The sequence below is a fragment of the Lynx rufus genome, unplaced genomic scaffold (genome assembly GCF_022079265.1).
Source record: "Lynx rufus isolate CCGP_SWC_20201006 ecotype Redwood Valley unplaced genomic scaffold, mLynRuf1.p SCAF_15, whole genome shotgun sequence".
Classification (NCBI taxonomy): domain Eukaryota; kingdom Metazoa; phylum Chordata; class Mammalia; order Carnivora; family Felidae; genus Lynx; species Lynx rufus.
In genome coordinates, this window is record NW_025814829.1 from 18,646,376 (window position 1) to 18,667,499 (window position 21,124).

General features: G+C 34.2%; 1 protein-coding gene across 3 annotated transcripts in view; it reads right to left on the bottom strand.

Moving 5' to 3' along the window:
* Positions 1-21,124, bottom strand: part of KCNT2 (potassium sodium-activated channel subfamily T member 2) — a 366,395-nt gene that overhangs the window by 194,520 nt on the left and 150,751 nt on the right. For all 3 annotated transcript variants that reach the window (XM_047077238.1, XM_047077237.1, XM_047077236.1), the window contains exons 9-10: positions 2,026-2,206; positions 675-839 (exon numbers count right to left, since the gene is read on the bottom strand). In XM_047077238.1, the coding sequence (XP_046933194.1) occupies positions 675-839; positions 2,026-2,206 (346 nt within the window). The remainder of the gene's footprint in view (positions 1-674; positions 840-2,025; positions 2,207-21,124) is intronic.

The window sequence follows — 21,124 nt, forward strand, 5'->3', positions numbered from 1 at the left end:
GCTCTTTCCTGTTTGACCTAAATTAAGTGCATTAAGCAGGAAAGGAGACTACCTAAATCTACACTGGCCCACTACCATGGCAAGTGGAAAAGTATCTGAAGATTTTATCTGCATAGACAGATGAAGAGATTTTTTTTTCTGAATTAGTGTTCTCAATTCAGCCAGTTATTGTCCAATTTTTGGTGATTCATTGCTACTATACGACCTAGTTACATTCTAGGAAACAAAGGAAAAAATGGAAATTTCAGACTTGTACATTTCTATCAGCAACACTTGATAAAATTTTTGATATTTTCAAGTAGATGATACTGTGAAATTACTTTTTCATTGTTTTATATTTTATTTTAAATTTCACTGTTTCATAAAAATATCATTTATATATTACCCAAAAGAGAAAAAAAACAATCCTTTTAATTCAAAGAAAACCTTTCTCTGTAGCATTAACATAATTCCATCTGTCTTTTAGTGTAGATACAGAAGGAAACTTAAAATACTGTGTATTCTTTAAGCATTTTTTCTATGTTCCCGGTTATATTTGTAGTTCTTCATTTACTCTTTCTAAATTGGAGCATATAAATAAAATCCTCCAGAACGCAGGCTGCACCTTCAGTTAATTGACTTTGACAATATGTTAGGTATGATCCAGTAAAATGCATAACATAATTTTAATGTACCTGAAGTCTTGGGTGAGCATAGAATTCATTTAAAAAGTCCATAAGTAAATCAATCTTCAGTGAACTGACACACAGAACAACATGCTTCTCAGTTTGAGCTCTATGTCGACTATAGTTTCCACCTGACTTTTGTCTCTCCATCCACAAATAGGCCAGCTGTTCAAACTGTAATGCATTTTCCACATATGAATGAAAAACACTAGGCATGAAAATAAAAACCAATGCAATACATCCATTGTTTATTAGATATACTCAATTTCTTAGATGGAACTCATTGAGATTCAAATTATCCACATTCCCTTCAATAACAGACTTTTCATGTGATTGCTGCAGAGGTCGCTAATGCTTCTTGGGGGTTTCAGGTCTCTATAGAAACATATTAATATGAATTTCCTATTACATCATAACAACACTAAAAGGTCTGTGCCTCTGCTTTACGCCCAGGAAAGCAGGCAGCCATGATGTGCCATGTGCTGCATCAAAGAGAAAAACCTCAATGGCATTTCTTCTACATTTTTCTACCAAGTTCAGCACACATCTCATGCAATGAGAGATACCCAACACACACGGCCACATTCTAGTTGCATAGCAGCAGTTGGTATGTAAGGGAAGTAGATGGAATAGAGGAGGGATGTCAGGAAGGAATACACGCATGGTTGAACAGGAGTGGGAAGATCTTTTTCATACCTACATAAAGTATACTTAGATAAACTGTGGCCAAGGGTTTGTAATGGAAGATACAAATTTGATTTGTATTTGCCCTATCTTATTTCTAACCTGCTCACCCACAGGCACCCAAAAGCTCACTGTAAGAACGAGTTGCAGATTGCAGCTACTCATCTTTAGTCTCCTTTTATACCTCTGTCCCTTTGCGACCACCTTATCCACTCCCAAAACGTTGCATAATATTTATGTATCATCTTCAGATTTTGTTTTAGTTGACCAATAAATGTGATCCATTTTTACTTACTGCAATGTTCAGCTTTTATATTATTTCAAGAGTCAAAAGAAATCAAACCTTCATAAGCTTATTTCCTTGGTCTATCATTCTATAATTACAACTAAATCCTATGATCTTATAATTAACAAGTTAAATACCCTCTATATAAAAGAAACATCTTCGAGAACTGGAATGAGATGTGAGCTTTATCACTCATGAATAGGGGTAAAAAATCAGTTTCTAATATAAAGTGAGAAGGAATTTCCTGAGGCCATTTTAATTAATTGACTAGATACAATAATAACATGTGTTAATAGATTAATAAACCGCCCACATTTCATTCTAAGCATGGAAGATTTCATTTTATAAGGCTTTATACATTTCTATAAAACTTAACCTGGCTGTGTTTACCTGTATGGGTAGAACCACAAGAGCAACACAGATCATGGCAACAACAAAAAGCTTAGAGGACCAGGTTTCAGGTGTGACATCCCCAAAGCCCACAGTAGAAAACGTCACGATGCAGAAATAAAGGGAGTCAAAGAGATTCAGCTTCTTTCCTATCCGTTCGAGATGTTGGATTCCACAAATGCTAAGGAAACAAATGTGCATTAAAATTAAAACTTTTAAATTGGGCACATTATTTCTTATTATTCTTTTGAAAGCCAAAGCACATTACATAAAGCACATTCAGTGAGTTGGAATCTTATATTGTACAATATATTTTTTCTCATGAAAACATAATTTTTAAGTTTTTACCTAATTAACCAAATATAATATTATTTTTACTAATAATCAAAAGTTGTAGCCAAAATATCACAGAGTATACCTGAGTAGAATGTAAAAGGAATAGACTGAATTTCATGGCTGACTTACACAGACATTTTGAATGCATGCCAGGGAACATAGAGACAGAAATTGCTAAATTTATTCCCTGTAAAAGAGTGATAGTCTTTTTTTTTTTACAGGAAGCTATCTTATTGTATAATATGTGTGTATATTGTGTGTGTGTGTGTGTGTGTGTGTTTCATGTATACATGAAAGGTTTGAGGATTTAACAGGTGCCAACTCACTCTCAAGAGATCACCATCTGTACAAAGCTAAGTCAGAGAGTAGCACAGAAATTGTTACAAGATGTCCCCAAAGTAAAATGGTTAAAATAGCACTAAAAATAGCCCAACTACAGGCTAAAAAAATAATAATACTAAAAATAAAAATAAATAAATAAAAGGCATGGTGACACTATGAAATAAACATATATATTGTACATTTTTGGAGATATAAGTCATATCTCTCATAAATCATATCTGTAACATAAATCGGTGTATGATGGCATATGATTCAGCAAGGGGGAAAAAAACAAGTATTGATGCATGTTACAATATGGATAAATCGCAAAAACATGCTGAGTGAAAGAAGACAGATGTACAAGACTACAGACTTTATGATACTGTTAATACAAAATGCCCAGAAAAGAGAAACAGAGCAGACCAGTGGCTGCCTGGGGCTGATGGTGGGAATAGAGTAATAGAAAATGTTCTACAACGGGAATGTGGTGATGATTGCAGAACTCTGTAAATGCATTTAAAATGGTTGGTATTTACACTTAAAATGAGTGCACTATAAGGCATGTAAATTATTCCTCTACAAATCTGTCCAAAACAATCTGTGTTTACTTTTGGACACTCATTCCAACCCCTATGCACAACAAGCGGACATAGCGTGATTTTGGCGACCATGAATAAATAGTACTCAATGTTTAAATTCAAGAAATTCCTTTTCTATCCTTTTAAGATAATTTTCTTATTTATTTAAGTTACATACAAAACATGTTTAATTATCTTAAATATTTTTTTGTTGTTTTACTTTTCTAAGGCAGAGAATACGCAGGTGGATAGTTAGGTAGTTGGGTAAACACAGAAGTAGTTAAATCAAGGGACAGAAGAGAAATCCTAGAGTACTTGATATCATTTTACTGCTGAGGCAGAAACTGTTCTTTTCTTCTTTTCCTTTTTTTAAAAAACATTTTCATTTATTTTTGAGGGAGGAGTGAGACTGAGCGGGGGAGGGGCAGAAAGAGAGGGAAAAAGGATCCTAAGCGGGCTCTGCACTGACAGCAGAGAGACCAATGCAGGATTTGAACTCACGAACCATGAGATCATGACCTGAGCCAAAGTCAGACGCTTAACCTACTGAGCCACCCAGGTGCCCCTTCTTTTTTTTTTTTTCTTTTTCTAACTCCAGGTTTTCAGAATGTAAAAATTGCCCTTGTTCTATGCTTAGGAATTTTCTGTGAGCTTCCTGCCAGGTCACATGAGTTCATTTGTATCAGGTTATTTGCTCAGCTGCCCCTATGCAGTATAATAGTCAAGCTAATTATAATACTATTCAGATAAAATCTTACCATAACCAAAGAGAACAACTGTTTGATAACAAACATTTTTGTGGATTAGGTTTTTTATTTTATTTACAATAATATATATTTGAAAATGTAAACAATTTATACTTATCTTTTATACTATAGTAGAAAATAAAAGTGAAGATAAATTATACATCTTTAAAAATTCAAATGTGAAGGCTTACTATATTTTGCATAACTACACATTAAATGTCAATTCCTGCTTACAGATAAAAATGTCCATTTTGTAATTCAAACATTATCTTCCCCTAAACTACTAGAAAAGTCCCCTACTCTTACTTCCTGCTCTTCAGTTTGCTCTCATATTTAAAATGACCTATTCATAAGGGCCATATTCACATTCTTAAACAAAGCTTACATACACATACGCCAATCTCAGGTTCAAAACAGCCATTGGATTCTTACTGTTTAACAACACTCTTTAATTCATGGTGTGATAGATTATTATGATAGATGCCAGTAAATCAAGTCTTCCTATGTTCATACCCCTTTGCAGTGTGGTATTGCTGTACTTCCCATCAAAAGCGAAAACTAGTTCTCCACGTCCTTACATTTTAATGGCCTAATAACTTGTTTTGACCAACGGAATACTATAGAAGTGATGCTGTGTGGGTCACAGAGTGTGGATCTTAGAAGATCCTGAAGCTCTTGTTCTCACCATCTTAGAAGACTGAGACTACAATTCTATGAAGCGGACTGGTACAATCTACTGAAGGCTTAGAGGTCATGTGGAAAAAACCAAAATGTCCCAGCTGACAGCCAGCACCAACTGCTAGACATGAGAGTAGGGCCACCTTGGATGCTCCAACTCCTGTCAGGCCATCACATGACTGAAGCCAAGAGTACTGAAGGTGAGATCAGGAGAAACACTGCCTAGTTACCAACCACAGAATTGTGAGAGACAACAAACTGTACTGTTTTAAGGCACTCCTCTTTAGGTGACTTGTTATTTGGTAATAGATATGTGATACATACAGAATTAACTAGACTCTAGCATCTGGATCTAATCTGTGTTTTCTCAAACTTACCTCCCTTTCACTTACTATTTACGTCGTATACGTATCATAGTATATAATCCTTACCCTCTATTTCTACTTTTGCCTAATCCATTCCCTTCAACTGAGAGCCCTCTTCCTGCAACACCTACTACGATTCCTATTTTTTGAACCCTAGCTCAAAAATGAAGCTCCCTCATAGGCTTTATTGAATCTCAATTTCAAGAAATTCCAGAAGTTCCTGCTGAATTCTGAGAGCGTATGAGTTCATGTCTTATACAAATACCAATTTTTAGAGTTTAATACTTATTATCCCAACTCAACTATTATTTACCCTACTGACACTATTTAAACTGTATATTTTTATTTCCTAGAGCACTGAGCACAAAGTGCTTGGTAGGCACTGATTAACTAACTGCTAAATGAACTAAAAAACACCTGGTTAAACCATACTCAGATAATATATGCAAACTCTAAAAAGTATTTCATTCATGCGTTTCAGTTTTTTATCACTGAATAACAAATTGCCCAAAACTCAATGGCTTAAAACAGTAAAAATTTATCATTTCACATGATAAATTCTGTGTTACATGGGAAGTTTCTCTGGTTTTCTTAGGCTTGCTCACGTGGCTCATTGGACTAGAAGTCTGGCTAGAATGAAATGTCCAAGATGGCCTCAATCCTGTGCCAAATGGCCAGTGTTCGTCGTTGTCTGTGTGCCTGGCTTGGTTTTTCTCCATGTGACCACTTATCCTCAAATAGACTAAACCATCTTCCTTACTGTCTCAGGGCAATAAGGGCAACTGAAAGTCCTCTTAAGAACCTAGCTTTATCTGCCCCATTCTGTTTGCCAAACCAAGTCACAAGATCAGCTCGCATTGGAGGGGTGTGGAAATAGATGCCACCCCCTCATGAGAGGAGCTACAGAATTTTGTAACCATGAACTTTTATTTTTCAGTTCACCAAACTGTACAAGTGATAAAACTTATCACAACCTATATAAATCATAATAAATTTTATTGAATTACAGTCTAAGATATTTAATTGCTTTGACATAACTGTAGTTAATCAATACTTGCAATCATTTCTTATAATCCTTATGTAAAATGCCATTTTACTTGACCTAGAAAAATTATATGAACCTTTCACATATTTATCAATTTCACATTTAAGATTCAAGACTTGATATTCCTTAAAACTCACTAAAGCAACATGAAAATGAAGACTCCCACACCAGCTGTTACATGTCTGATATTATTACATAAAAACAAAAATCAACTTTTTTAAGAACGATTAAGGTAAATATACTGAATTACTTTTAGAGTTTCTCTTTGATTTTGAATAGGCCCACCAACTGGTTTCATTTAGAGTTTCATTTACTGGGTCACTGCTTATGTCCATGGATAACAATGTCATTACATTTAAAAAAAATGGTGTTACTAATATATTATCTTCTAAGTCAATTATTATTTTTGTAATAAATAAATGAATTTACTTTCTTCTTCCCATAAGAAAATAAGGCATACCATATTTAAATATCTAGCCCAAGAAAACAGTAATCCTTTTCAGTTATAGATCTAATCTGTTCCCTCTCTGTTCCTAACTCTCAATGCCCTTTTATCTTATTCAGGATAAAATCCAAAAGCCCCTGGCTCTTCTCAGATCTTATCTTCTAAAGACCATCCCTTACTCACTGCCCTCCAACCACACCAGCCTCACTGCTATTCCTGAAACATAAAGTAGCACCCAAATCTTCTTTAAACATCCTCCTTTTATTTCTAATATTTCTAACATCAAAACTGAATCCAAAAACTCCTCTCTAAATTTGCTCTTAACAAATTCTTCAAATCCAGTGTTGGCAAACCCAGCTCTCTTGTTGATAGTGTCAAAATCCTAGAGTCATCCTTGACTTGTCTCTTTCTTTCACAAATCACATCCAAACCCTTATCAAACCCTACTGTTTCAAGCTTCAAAATATAACCAGAACCCACTATCACTACTCACCATGCTACTGCAATATTTCATGCCATCATCTTCTCTGCCCTGCACTACAGTGAACACTCCCATCCTTCTCCTAGAAACCTATCACCATCGTGCCAGAGTTATCCTATGAAAACATAGGTCAGATCATGCTATTCCCCTACTAAAAACCCTAAGAGGGCTCCCAATTTCATTTGACTAAAAGCTAATGTTCTTAGATTTGTTTATAACACACTAACCAATCTGACCCTTCCCTATGCCTTTCAGACTTATTTTCTACTCTTATCTCTGTGTTTCACTCTACCCAGCTACACTGGCATTCTTGTTCTCTGATCAACATAAGAGGCATATTCCTTGTCATGGACCACTCTCTCTGTCTAGAACCCTATTGCGCCAGATTTTGTCATCACTAATTACTAATTCCTCACATCTTCCAAGTCTTTACTTCTATACTGACCATCATATATACTCTTAATCTTTCTTATCCTGCTCAAATAAAAAAAAAAAAGAAAAAGTTGGGGGAGGAGCCAAGATGGCAGAACAACAAGGAAGTTTTTTGTGTGTCTCACATCCATTAAATACAGCCAGACCAACATTAAACAATCCTGCACACCTAGAAAACTGATCTGAGGATTAACACAACAATCTGCACAGCCTGAACCACAGAATTCAGCAGGAATTCACCCCCAAAAGAAACAGCAGGAAGAAACGATAGCCAGGGACGTAACCAACACAGATACAAGCAACATGTCTGAACCAGAATTTAGAATCACAATAATAAGAATACTAGCTGGAGTCAAAAATAGATTAGAGTCCCTTTCTGTGAAGATAAAAGAAGTAAAAGCTAGTCAGGATGAAGTAAAAAATGCTATAACTGAGCTGCAATCTTGAATGGATACTGCCACGGCAAGGATGGACAAGGGAGAACATAGAATCAATGATATAGAGGACAAACTTATGGAGAATGATGAAGCAGAAAACAAGAGGGAGATTAAGTCAAAAGCGCATGATTTCAGAATTAGAGAAATCAGTGACTCATTAAAAAGGGACAACATCAGAATAATAGGGGTCCCAGAAGGGTAAGAGAGAAATAGAGGTAGAAGGGTTATGTGAGCAAATCATAGTGGAAAACTTTCCTAACCTGGGGAGAGACATAGACATCAAAATCCAGGAAGCACAGAGGACTCCCATTAGATTCAACAAAAACCGACCAACAACAAGGCATATCAGAGTCAAATTCACAAAATACTCAGGCAAGGAGAGCATCATGAAAGCAGCAAGGGAAAAAAAGTCCTTAACCTACAAGGGAAGACAGATCAGGTTTGCAGCAGACCTATCCACAGAAACTTGGCAGACCAAAAAGGAGTGGCAGAATATATTCAATGTGCTGAATCAGAAAAATATGCAGCCAAGAAATCTTTATCCAGCAAGGCTGTCATTCAAAATAGAAGGAGAGATAAAAAGTTTCCCAGACAAACAAAAATTAAAGGAGTTTGTGACTGCTAAACCAGCGCTGCAAGAAATTTTAAGGTGGACTCTCTGAGGGGAGAAAAGATGACAAATAAATAAATAAATAAATAAATAAATAAATAAATTACAAAAGCGACAAAGATTAGAAAGGACCAGAGAACACCACCAGAAACTCCAACTCTTCAAGCAACATAATGGTAATAAATTCCTATCTTTCAGTACTCACTCTAAACATCAATGGACTCAGTGCTCCAATCAAAAGTCAGAAACGGTAACAGAATGGATGAGAAAACAAGATCCATCTATATACTGTTTACAAGAGACCCACTTTAGACCTAAAGACACCTTCAGGTTGAAAATAAGTGGATGGAGAACCATCTATCATGCTAATGGTCAACAAAAGAAAGCCGGAGTAGCCATACTTATATCAGACAATCTAGACTTTAAAATAAAGACTGTAACAAGAGGTGAAGAAAGGGCATTATATCATAATTAAGGGGTCTATCCACCAAGAAGACCTAACAACATTTATGCACCGAACGTGATAGCACCCAAATATATAAATCAATTCATCACAAACATAAAGAAGCTCATTAATAATAATACCATAATAGTAGGAGCCTTCAACACCCCACTCATAGCAATGGACAAATCATGTAATAAAAAAATCAAAAAGGAAACAATGGGTTTGAATGACACACTGAACAAGATAGACTTAACAGATATCTTCAGAAAATTTCATCTTAAAGCAGCTGAATATACATTCTTGTCTAGTGCACGTGGAACGTTTTCCAGGACAGACCACATACTGGGACACAAATCATGCCTCAGCAAGTACAAAAAGATCAAGATCATACCATGCATATTTTCAGACCACAACACTATGAAACTCGAAATCACCACAAGAAAAAATTTGGAAAGGTAACAAATACATGGAGACTAAAGACAATCCTACTAAAGAATGAATGGGCCAAACAAGAAGTTAAAGAAGAAATTAAAAAGTATATGGAAGCCAATGAAAATGATAACACCACAACCAAAAACCCCTGGAATGCAGCAGAGCTGGTCATAAAAGCAAAGTATATAACAATCCAGACCTTCCTAAAGAAGGAAGAAAGATCTCAGATATACAACCTAACCTTACGCCTTAAACAGCTGGAAAAAGAACAGCAAATAAAACCGAAAACCAGCAGAAGACAGGAAATGATAAAGATTAGAGCAGAAGTTAATGCTATCAAAACCAAAAAAAACAGTAGAACAGATAAATGAAAACAGAAGCTGGTTCTTTGAAAGAATTCACAAAATTGATAAACCACTAGTCAGTTTGATCAAGAAGAAAAAGGAAAGGAACCAAATAAATAAAATCAAGAATGAAAGAGGAGAGATCATAACCAACACAGCAGAAATAAAAACAATAATAAGAGAATATTATGAGCAATTATATGCCAATAAAATGGGCAATCTGGAAGAAATAGACAAATTCCTAGAAACATATACACTACCAAAACGGAAACAGGAAGAAACAGAAAATTTGAACAGACCCATAACCAGTAAGGAAATCGAATTAGTAATCAAAAATCTGCCAAAAAACAAGAGTCCAGGGCCAGACAGCTTTCCAGGGGAATTCTACCAAACATTTAAGGAAGAGTTAACACCTATTCTCATGAAGCTGTTCCAAAAAATAGAAATGGAAGGAAAACTTCCAAACTCTTTCTATGAAGCCAGCATTACCTTGATTCCAAAACCAGACAGAGACCCCACTAAAAAGGAGAAGCTATAGAACAATTTCCCTGATGAACATGAATGCAAAAATTCTCAACAAGATATTAGCCAACCGGCTCCAACAATACATTTAAAAAATTATTCACCATGACCAAGTGGGATTTATACCTGGGATGCAGAGCTGGTTCAATATCCACAAGACAATTAACATGATTCATCACATCAATAAAAGAAAGGACAAGAATCATATGATCCTCTCAATAGATGCGGAGAAAACATTTGACAAAATAGAGCATCCTTTCTTCTTAAAAACCCTCCAGAAAGTAGGGATAGAAGGAGCATACCTCAAGATCATAAAAGCCATATATGAATGACCCAACGCTAATATCATCCTCAATGAGGAAAAACTGACAGCTTTCCCCCTTAGGTCAGGAACAAGACAGGGATGTCCACTCTCGCCACTGTTATTCAACATAGTTTGGAAGTCTTAGCCTCTGCAATCAGACAACACAAAGAAAGCAAAGGCATCCAAATCGCCCAGGAAGAGGTCAAACTTTCACTCTTTGCAGATGACATGATACTATATATGGAAAACCCAAAGGATTCCACCAAAAAACTGCTAGAATTGATTCATGAATTCAGCAAAGTTGCAGGATATAAAATCAATGCACAGAAATCGGTTGCATTCCTATACACCAACAAAGAAGCAACAGAAAGAAAAATCAAGGAATCCATCCCATTTACAATTGCACCAAAAACCATAAAATACCTAGGAATCAATCTAACCAAAGAGGTGAAAAATCTATACACTGAAAACTATAGAAATCTTATGAAAGAAATCGAAGAAGACACACAAAAAAAGGAAAAATATTCCATGCTCCTGGATAGGAAGAACAAATATTGTTAAAATGTTGATACTGCCCAAAGCAATCTACATATTCAATGCAATCCCTATCAAAACAACACCAGCATTCTTCACAGAGCTAGAACAAATAATCCTAAAATTGGTATGGAACCAGAAAAGACCCCAAATAGCCAAAGCAATCTTGAAAAAGAAAACCAAAGCAGGACGCATCACAATCCCAGACTTCAAGCTATACTACAAAGCTGAAATCATCAAGACAGTATGGTACTGGCACAAGAACAGACACTCAGATCAATGGAACAGAATAGAGAAACCAGAAATGGACCCACAACCGTATGGCCAACTATTCTTTGACAAAGCAGGAAAGAATATCCAATGGAATAAAGACAGTCTCTTCAGCAAGTGGTGCTGGGAAAACTGGACAGACACATGCAGAAGAATGAACATGGACCACTTTCTTACACCAGACACAAAAAGAAACTCAAAATGGATGAAAGACCTCAATGTAAGACAGGAAGCCATCAAAATCCTCGAGGAGAAAGCAAGCAAAAACCTCTTTGATCTTGGCTGCAGCAACTTCTTACTCAACAGGTCTCCGGAGGCAAAGGAAACAAAAGCAAAAATGAACTACTGGGACCTCATCAAAATAAAAACCTTCCGCACAGGAAGGAAACAATCAGCAAAACTAAAAGGCAACCGACAGAACGGGAGAAGATATTTGCAAACGACATATCAGATAAAGGATTAGTATCCAAAATCTATAAAGAACTTATCAAACTCAACACCCAAAAAACAAATAATCCAGTGAAGAAATGGGCAAAAGACATGAATAGACACTTCTCCAAAGAAGTCATCCAGATGGCCAACTGACACAGGAAAAAATGCCCAACATTACTCATCATCCAGGAAATACAAATCAAAACTACAATGAGACACCACCTTACACCTGTCAGATGGCTAACATTAACAACTCAGGCAACAACAGATGTTGGCGAGGATGTGGACAAAGAGGATCTCTTTTGCATTGTTGGTGGGAATGGAAGCTGGTGCAGCTACTCTGGAAAACTGTACGGAGGTTCTTTAAAAAACTAAAAATAGAACTATCCTATGACCCAGCAATTGCACTACTAGGCATTTATCCACAGGATACAGAGGTTCTTCAAAAAACTAAAAACAGGGGCGCCTGGGTGGCGCAGTCGGTTAAGCGTCCGACTTCAGCCAGGTCACGATCTCTCGGTCTGTGAGTTCGAGCCCCGCGTCAGGCTCTGGGCTGATGGCTCGGAGCCTGGAGCCTGTTTCCGATTCTGTGTCTCCTTCTCTCTCTGCCCCTCCCCCGTTCATGCTCTGTCTCTCTCTGTCCCAAAAATGAATAAACGTTGAAAAAAAATTAAAAAAAAACTAAAAATAGAACTATCCTATGACACAGCAATTGCACTACTAGGCATTTATCCACAGGATACAGGTGTGCTGTTTTGAAGGGACACATGCACCCCCATATTTATAGCAGGACTATCAACAATAGCCAAAGTATGAAAAAGCCCAAATGTGGTATGTGTGTGTGTGTGTGTAGTGTGTGTGTATATATATATATATATATATATATATATATATATATACATACATATAATGGAGTATTACTCAGCAACCAAAAAGAATGAAATCTTGCCATTTGCAACTATGTAATGGAACTGGAGGGTATTATTCTAAGTGAAATTAGTCAGAGAAAGACAAATATCATATGACTCCACTTATATGAGGACTTCAAGAGACAAAACAGATGAACATAAGGGAAGGGAAACAAAAATGATATGAAAACAGGGAAGGGGACAAAACAGAAGAGACTCATAAATATGGAGAACAAACAGAGGGTTATTGGAAGGAGTGTGGGAGGGGGGATAGGCTAAATGAGGAAGGGGCATTAAGGAATGTACTCCGGAAATTATTGTTGCACTATATGCTGACTAATTTGGACGTAAATTTAAAAAATAATAAAATAAAATAAAAAAAAAGAAAAAGAAAAAGTTTTAATCATTTGTTGGGTTTGGTGTCCACTGTCTATAATCCTCTATATGAATGGAGGCCAAGTGCTTTCTTTATCCATGTTGTCTGAGCACCTAAAATATTGCTAAGCACATAATACCGTTCATGGACTTCTACTGCCATATTTAAATCACCAAGCCTTTTAACCTCTTCAGATATAAACTAAATACAATTTATTAATTTTTAAAAAGCATCCAAAATCTTTATATGGCCACTGACTTAACTGTGGAATCTAATATAAGTGGCAAGACTAAATACTTCTTTGCCAAGGGAGGCAAATGCAATATTCCATAAATCTATGGACTTTCCCACCACCTTTTAATCAATATCACTTGAAATATTCAAGTTCTATAAACAAGAGAATTGGGTTTTACTCTCCCTAGTAATTAGTATTCGTAACTCCAGCATTTGTTTCCATTAGTAGTACTACTTAAATAATATGATAAATGAAGAATTGGAAATTTGAAATTTGGAAATTGACTTGTATTTATAAAACTTATATTTATTCTCATTACATTCTAAACTCTCTATGTCACTAACATGTTTAAAACTACCTGAGTTATTGAATTATTTGCTACATTTAACTATTTCCTAATCAAAGACTTTACCCAAAATCACACACTTGCCACTGTTCATGAATATTACATACTTTAATACTAAACTCAACCATGTTAGTTATAGAACTTTTCATAATATGGAAAGTGTCTAGCTTATGATTTATGAAAGAAACTACTCTCGATATTAGAGAGAAATCAGCCTAAAATAACTATACATTCTGGACTCCAATGTCACTGTCACGTTAACTTTTGAAACTACTTCCTTTTTGCTCTCTTGTATTTATTTAGAAGAATCATGTTACTTGAAGGGTAGAAACAGTTTAAAGGGAATTTTGCAGAAATTTGCACAAGCTTAACAAATTCTAAAGAAAGAACATTCACACTATTTAAGCAAAAAGGAAAAAAAAGAAAAAAGGCTCTCAAACCTCCTCACCAAATCATAAAAATTAGATTTAAAAAGTATTTTGAAAAGTATCATTCTGTGTTATAATTTTATAAAAGTAAAAACTAAGATGTGGAGTAGTTTAATACGAGGCAGAAACTGGACTATTCTCATCATATTATTTGGCTATAGCATCATTTCCTGATACCAGTTATGGAGTATCTATATGGAACATGTGGAGAATGTTAAGAGTATCTGCCAACTTATTATAATCTATTTTGGTTTTAGTAACACATCTAGCAATATTTTGAAGTTAAGAAATATAAAAATGTATATTAGTGTTCTATGTCAATCATTCAACTAAAAAATAATTTTAGATCATTCATTTAAGCTATCTTTCCAAACAGTAATTCAGCTCCTTTTATGAAGGAATGAAAGACATATATCTTCAGTGTCAACTGTACTTCAATTAAAGGAAAAAAGTGTATCTTCAGGATAGATAGATACACAGATAGTTTATTGTTACTTTATCATATAATTCTTAAGGCTACTACAGCATTGACATACTTTTGATTTGCATTATTCATAAACATTAATATTTTATTTATATATTAGCTATTTTTCCAAGAACTATGAATGCTACAACATGCTAGCTAAGGATCTGAAACCATTTAGTGATTATAACCATTTTAATATAGATTGTTATCTTACTTCATTTATATATGTCTTTGGAGCTCTTATTAAACAAAAACTGCCTCTTCTCCCTGATCATAATTGATGAATTTCAGTTAATTATTATTTTGTGCCTGTACCCAGAAGTGATTTTAATGATGGGTGCAGATTTTCTGATAAACTAAATCTAAGAATGTGCTCAAATAGTCCACATTGGTAATAAAAATATCCTATTTTGCCTTATCATAAGAGATACATCTTTTCAGTCAGTCAAAGACTCAGTTAAACTGTTTAAATTATATCTTGAATTGAAAGTGGTGGAAGAATTTAATAATGCAGAATTTAAAACTAAATAAGCATAGCTGACAGATGTAAATAAACACTCCTGCCTTTAAATTTTATAGTAATCAAATTTAAAACTGTTTTGTGACTGGGCCGTAACATTAAAACCAAAAAGTCTTGCTTAGAATTTTAGTGGATATGTAATTGTAACAAAAATTTTGCTTATTATCCTGTATTGTCTGCCTGAACATTTGAAATTAAATATTTTATTCCAATTTAAGATGGAAAAAATAAAACAATGTCACACCATGTTCAATTTATCTTTGTTTAGTTAATCCACATAAAAATTACTCATATTCATTTATACTCATTGATTTTGAAATGGAAAAATGCAAATTAATATGATTTTCTTAAAATTTCGATGTTCTTAAAAATACCTGTAAATTTTAAATAAGAAACAAACTGATTTATATAAAACCAATAGGTGCGATACAACTTAAATGTTTCATAACAGAAAAAGGGTAACCTTACTCATAAAGGTAAGTCATGTGTTTTCATACAAATACATTTATGGATGGTTTACTAAAATAAAGCATTGTACTGTATAATAGAGATGTAGATATGAATACAACACCGTCATCTACATAAAAGAGCTTCTAAATCTAAAGTGAATGATTTTAACCCCAACTTCATAATATTGCTAATAATCATACCATAAATTAATAATCAAACATTTAACTTATAACTCGATTAATGCTAACTTAGGTAAATTACTTAATCTTTTTAAACCTTATCCTCAACTGGAAAGTAAATGTAATAATATTAACTTCTTCATTTGGTTCTTAAGGGAATACAATGAACTAATAATGCTCAGTGAAATGTCTGACACATAATAATGCTCAATGAATTCAGTATTTATTTATTTATTTATTTAGTAATTTATTTAGTAATGTATTTATTTAAATTCCAGCCCAGCATAAAAGAACTAAAAGCACAAAAATGAGTCAAATATAAGAATCAACTATCTACACAAAATAGATATAAAGCCTTTGTTTTTCACTTGACAAGAAAATAAATGTACTATTAGAGCAATATAGTCAGTGCATGGCGTGCCTGGGTGGTTCAGTTGGTTAAGCATCAGACTCTTGATTTTGGCTCAGGTCAGGATCTCACAGTTCGTGAGATCAAGCCCTACGTGGGGCTCTGCACTGATAGCATGGAGCCTGCTTGGGAGTCTCTCTCTCCTTTGCTCCCTGCCTCTCTGCCACTTCCTGCAGTCTGTCTCTGTCTGCCTCTCTCTCTCTCTTTCTCTCTCTCTCTCTCTCTCTCTCCCCCTCCCAAAATCAATAAACATTAAAAATAAACACAGTATATGCATAGACTATGGGGAAAGAGACTGGGGTTGAGAAAGTAGCATGTCTGTTCCTCTTTACTATGGAGTTAGTAACAGAGTTATTAGCAGCAAACAATCATCCATGAATTAATGAGAGTAGCTGTAATCTTGTCCAATCTTTTCTCAAACCTGCAACTCTCAACTTTGCAAAAAGAAAAGTTAGGCAATTTGCAAAATAAACTCATAATATTTAACTATTTACAAAGACCAGAGTCATGCTGATATTAGCTGACCTTTGGAGGGTTCACTATCATCATTTACGGAAACTGACAACTAATTCTTGGTAATGCAGTCAAGATAAAAAAAAAGATTAAGCACTATTTCTCGGCCAAAATGTCAATAACAGGCTAGTGACATGTTTTAAAAAGGACAAGTTATCTCTGAGATTGCCTGAATGAAAGAATTTTCACACAATTATGTAAGCCTGCATATATATATATATATATATATATATATATATATATGTGTGTGTGTGTGTGTGTATATATATATATATGTGTGTGTGTGTGTGTATATATATATAATAAATATAAATAAATAAAATATGTATTTATTTATATAGTTCACTCACTGACCTGGGTAACTACTAAGTATATCATCATATGAGAATATTCATGATTTGAATGTTAAAATGTTAGTATTTAGTGTGTATATAAATATAATAAATATAAATAAATAAAATATGTATTTATTTATATAGTTCACTCACTGACCTGGGTAACTACTAAGTATATCATCATATGAGAATATTCATGATTTGAATGTTAAAATGTTAGTATTTAGGGGGGAAAATACCAACAAAATTTGCTCTTCTTATATTATTTTTACACATACATTCATATTCACCATTCTTTTTTAATGTTTATTTATTTTTGAAAGAGAATGTGTGCATGTGTGAGCAAGCAAGCAGGGGAGGGGTAGAAAAAGCAAGGGAGACACAGAATAAAAAGCAGGCTCCAGGCTCTAAGCTGTGAGCACAAAGCCCCATACGGGGTTCAAACTCACGAATCTTGAGATCATGACCCGAGCCGACGTCAGGCGCTTAACTGACTGAGCCACCCAGGCATCCCCATATTCGCTGTTATTTAAATAGATATTTAATTATATCTAACTTATAGGTTTTCTATTTTACGAAGATTAAATACACCTATTTTTGAAACTATGCATTTTGTAAAGTAGAGAATTTTTGCCATGCATGTGTTTATGTTTTTGCATAATTGTGGTTGATATTCACAATAGCTTAAACTGGACTTTCAAAACTTTCACAGAGCCATTTCTACCTTAATGTAATATAGTTTTATGAATACCCATTTGTGATGATGTCTGTTTTAAAAATCACTTTTGGGGCACCTAGGTGGCTCAGTTGGTTGAGCACCTGACTCTTAGTTTTGGCTCAGGTTATATCATCTCTCAGTTCGTGACTTGGAGCCCCAAGTCCGGCTCTGTGCTGACAATGTGCAGCCTGATTGGGATTCTCTCTCTCTCTCTCCCTCTCTTTCTCTCTCTGACCCACCCCTGCTTGCTCACTTTCTCGAAAATAAATAAATAAACTTAAAAAGAATAAAAAATAAAATAAAAATGACTGTTACTGAATAAAAATCCTTAAGGAATTTTATGGCATGGTACCTTGGCAAGATTTTCTGAATCAAAGTGGCCAAGCACTTAAACTATGCAGACTAGAGGACAAAATACATCCTTAAATACCTGCTCAGAACTTGATTACCACAAACACACTAAATATACAGAAAAACAGAAAAATACCCTTGGGAATTACATGTCATCTAAAACTTTCACAATCAATAAGGATAAGAGATTGAGTACATGACTCAAACCATATGAAACAAATACAGTTTTTGAGAGGTATAATGTTTTATTTGATTTTCAACCAATGTTTGTAGATTTTCCAGTATGACCTATAGACATCAGAAGATGAAGGCAATGGATAAAAAGTTATAAGGTAAAAAATATTAGGGAAAACTTTGCAGGTGGAGAGAGGAGAAAATTATTTAATTTTTTAAGAGGTTGAATTTATTATAATATTCACTTTCTATTACTAGACAAATGATAGAGGATATATATGATGTTATTAGTATTATTCTACTCCTATCTATCATTAAGGTAATTAATATTAATATTTAGTAAGTGCCCTTTTGCTTGTTTGATATTTTATTTTGTTTTGATTTAGTTTCTAATGTAAACTTCTGTTTTTAGTCTCTCAATTTACTACTATAGGAATTTTATATCTATCTCTTGAAAGTGACCTTGGTATATATTTCTGTATCTCAACATATGTTCCTTGAAAAGCCAATCTAGCACTGTATCTGGTAAGCCACTCAGCTAATTGGTCTGTGTTGCATGGCTATATAGCCCGGATTATAAACCCTCTGTAGCCATCTGTGTGAAGAACAATGTATCATTAAACCCGTATTTATCAGAAAAAAAAAATTGGCAACTCTAGGTTAAACATATTTATTTATTTCGTAAAGGACTTTACAGATCATTTTAATGAGTTAATGTTTACTGTGGATCTCCAAGAGTAGAATAATTTTCATAAGATTAACGAAACACACCTGCCAAAATTCTTAGTTTTGAGAGAGTATCTCAAAGGATTAGGGTCTTATTAACTCAACTAGGAGAACATTAGCTCATAGTTTGTGCTTTGTCGCAGTATTTTAGAATCAGTTTAGCTTAATAATTAAATGATTTGGGTAATTTTTTATCTTTGTCCATGCCCTGAATTATATCACCCTGGATTAACTGTTCCTTGAAGGAATTTAACAATGAAACTGTCAGGCCCTGAGGTTTTTTCTTTTTTCTTTTCTTTCTTTTTTTTGGTTTTTTTGTTTACTTTTTCTTAATGGAAATCAAAACATTTAATTTTAAAAGTGCTCCATCTCTATCTTAATCACAATTTAAGACTGCTAACAAATCTGTAAACATGCAGTTTCAAATGACCTACCATTCCTTCCTTAGATCCACAAGAATAAATAAGCCTCAATCATCATTCCTTGGTCTTTGCTGACTTCCTACAAATCTAAACTTTGAACATACCTGACAAAGTTTAGAAATACAGGACAACAGCGGTCATACTGAGTACTGGATAAGCAGAGAAGCTTCCTCTCTCTGCTGACAAAGAAGCTAAGAGAATAGGACAAATTTTTTCATAAATGCTGTGATTATTTGAAATGTGCACCACCAAATTGAGCATGCCATATGGAAAGGAGGACTCCAAATTGTATCTCATTAAAAAGAATTTAAAATTCTTTTTTCCTAACTAAAATACTGTTAAATCTCATTAAGAATAATTTTAAAGAAACTATTCAAACACTTATGTAAAAAAGCCATAACCACATTAATACACACACAAAAAGGATTATGCCCCATTTTGCACTAAATGCATAGAGCCAGAATATATACCATATCAAGCATTAAAGTTATAAATACTCTTGGTAATAAAAAAGCTAATACAATGTATTAATTTTGAAATTTTCACTTTAACTAAATATTCTTCCATTAGGAAAAAGCTAACATGTTAACTTACATATTTTAAAATATTTTTTTCTGACTCACCTAGTAAAAGAAAGATCACCAGGATATGAGACAGAAATTATCTAAGGCTACACCAACCATAACAGAGCGGTAAGTCTTCTTTCTTATATTAAACGCTTCAATTAAAGGGATTCCACATTGTCCATTACTATTCTGATTCAATATATTTCTTTTAACAAAATTACATTAAATTCATTTCCTCTCCTTTCATCATTAGTGATTTAAGCAAAATAAAAGCATCTGGGGAACAGTCTTCGTAAATTACTCATAGACGCATCAGCCTATGGGCCATTACTACGATAATGCATCAGATGGAAGTAGGGTCTTTTTGTTCATGGTAGGAAGGATGGAACTATAATCATGTAGTGTTTTGTTCTGTGTTCCTCAGGTTATATGCTGCACTGAGCATATATTCATATTCATCTATAATCATTTAGTAAGAAATGTGTACTGGGTCTCAATACAAAATGTATTTTCTAGTGTGAATTGTGAAGGAAGTAGACAAAGAAATAAGGCAGTGGGATATGAGAGATGAGTAAAACAGATTAGCAAGGTGAAAATGAGACAAAATTTAGTCAAGAATCAGGTAAAATCATGATCATGTTCTTGTAACTCATTTCAGGAGCCTCTAATGTTAAGAAATGAAACCGTTAAGGGAAAAAAAAACAATAAAAACCTGTAACATCAGCAGAATGCTATTATATTTTCATATTTTTAAAACAAAATTGGTAAGACAGTAAATAAAGACAAGGTGGTACTTAATCATCTCACATTCCTGTTAATAGATAAAAATGTTTTATTTACCACTTCTTGCTTCCTGGAAAACTCAGGATTTTTCTCTCCTGAATCTCCAATAAAGTGCTTATCATTTTATTTTTGCTCTATTGTAGATCATATACATTTGAAAAGTTTCACATGAATTTATTCACCTATTTATTAGGTGTTACTACATGGTAGGCAAAGAATTAGGTACTAGGGGAGACAGTGGTATGGAAAAGCTGGCAGGACTGGTCCCTTGTGGAAATTAGAGTCCAGTGAAAGAGATATACATAAATTTAACAGGAGAGCCCTTTTGCCCCTGCCTTGCTATGCTCTCCTGTAATCCTGAATTTGACCTAATCAGGTGGACTGGACATAAATGACAAAGTGATGTTTCCATTAACATTTAAAAAAAAGGTAAGACA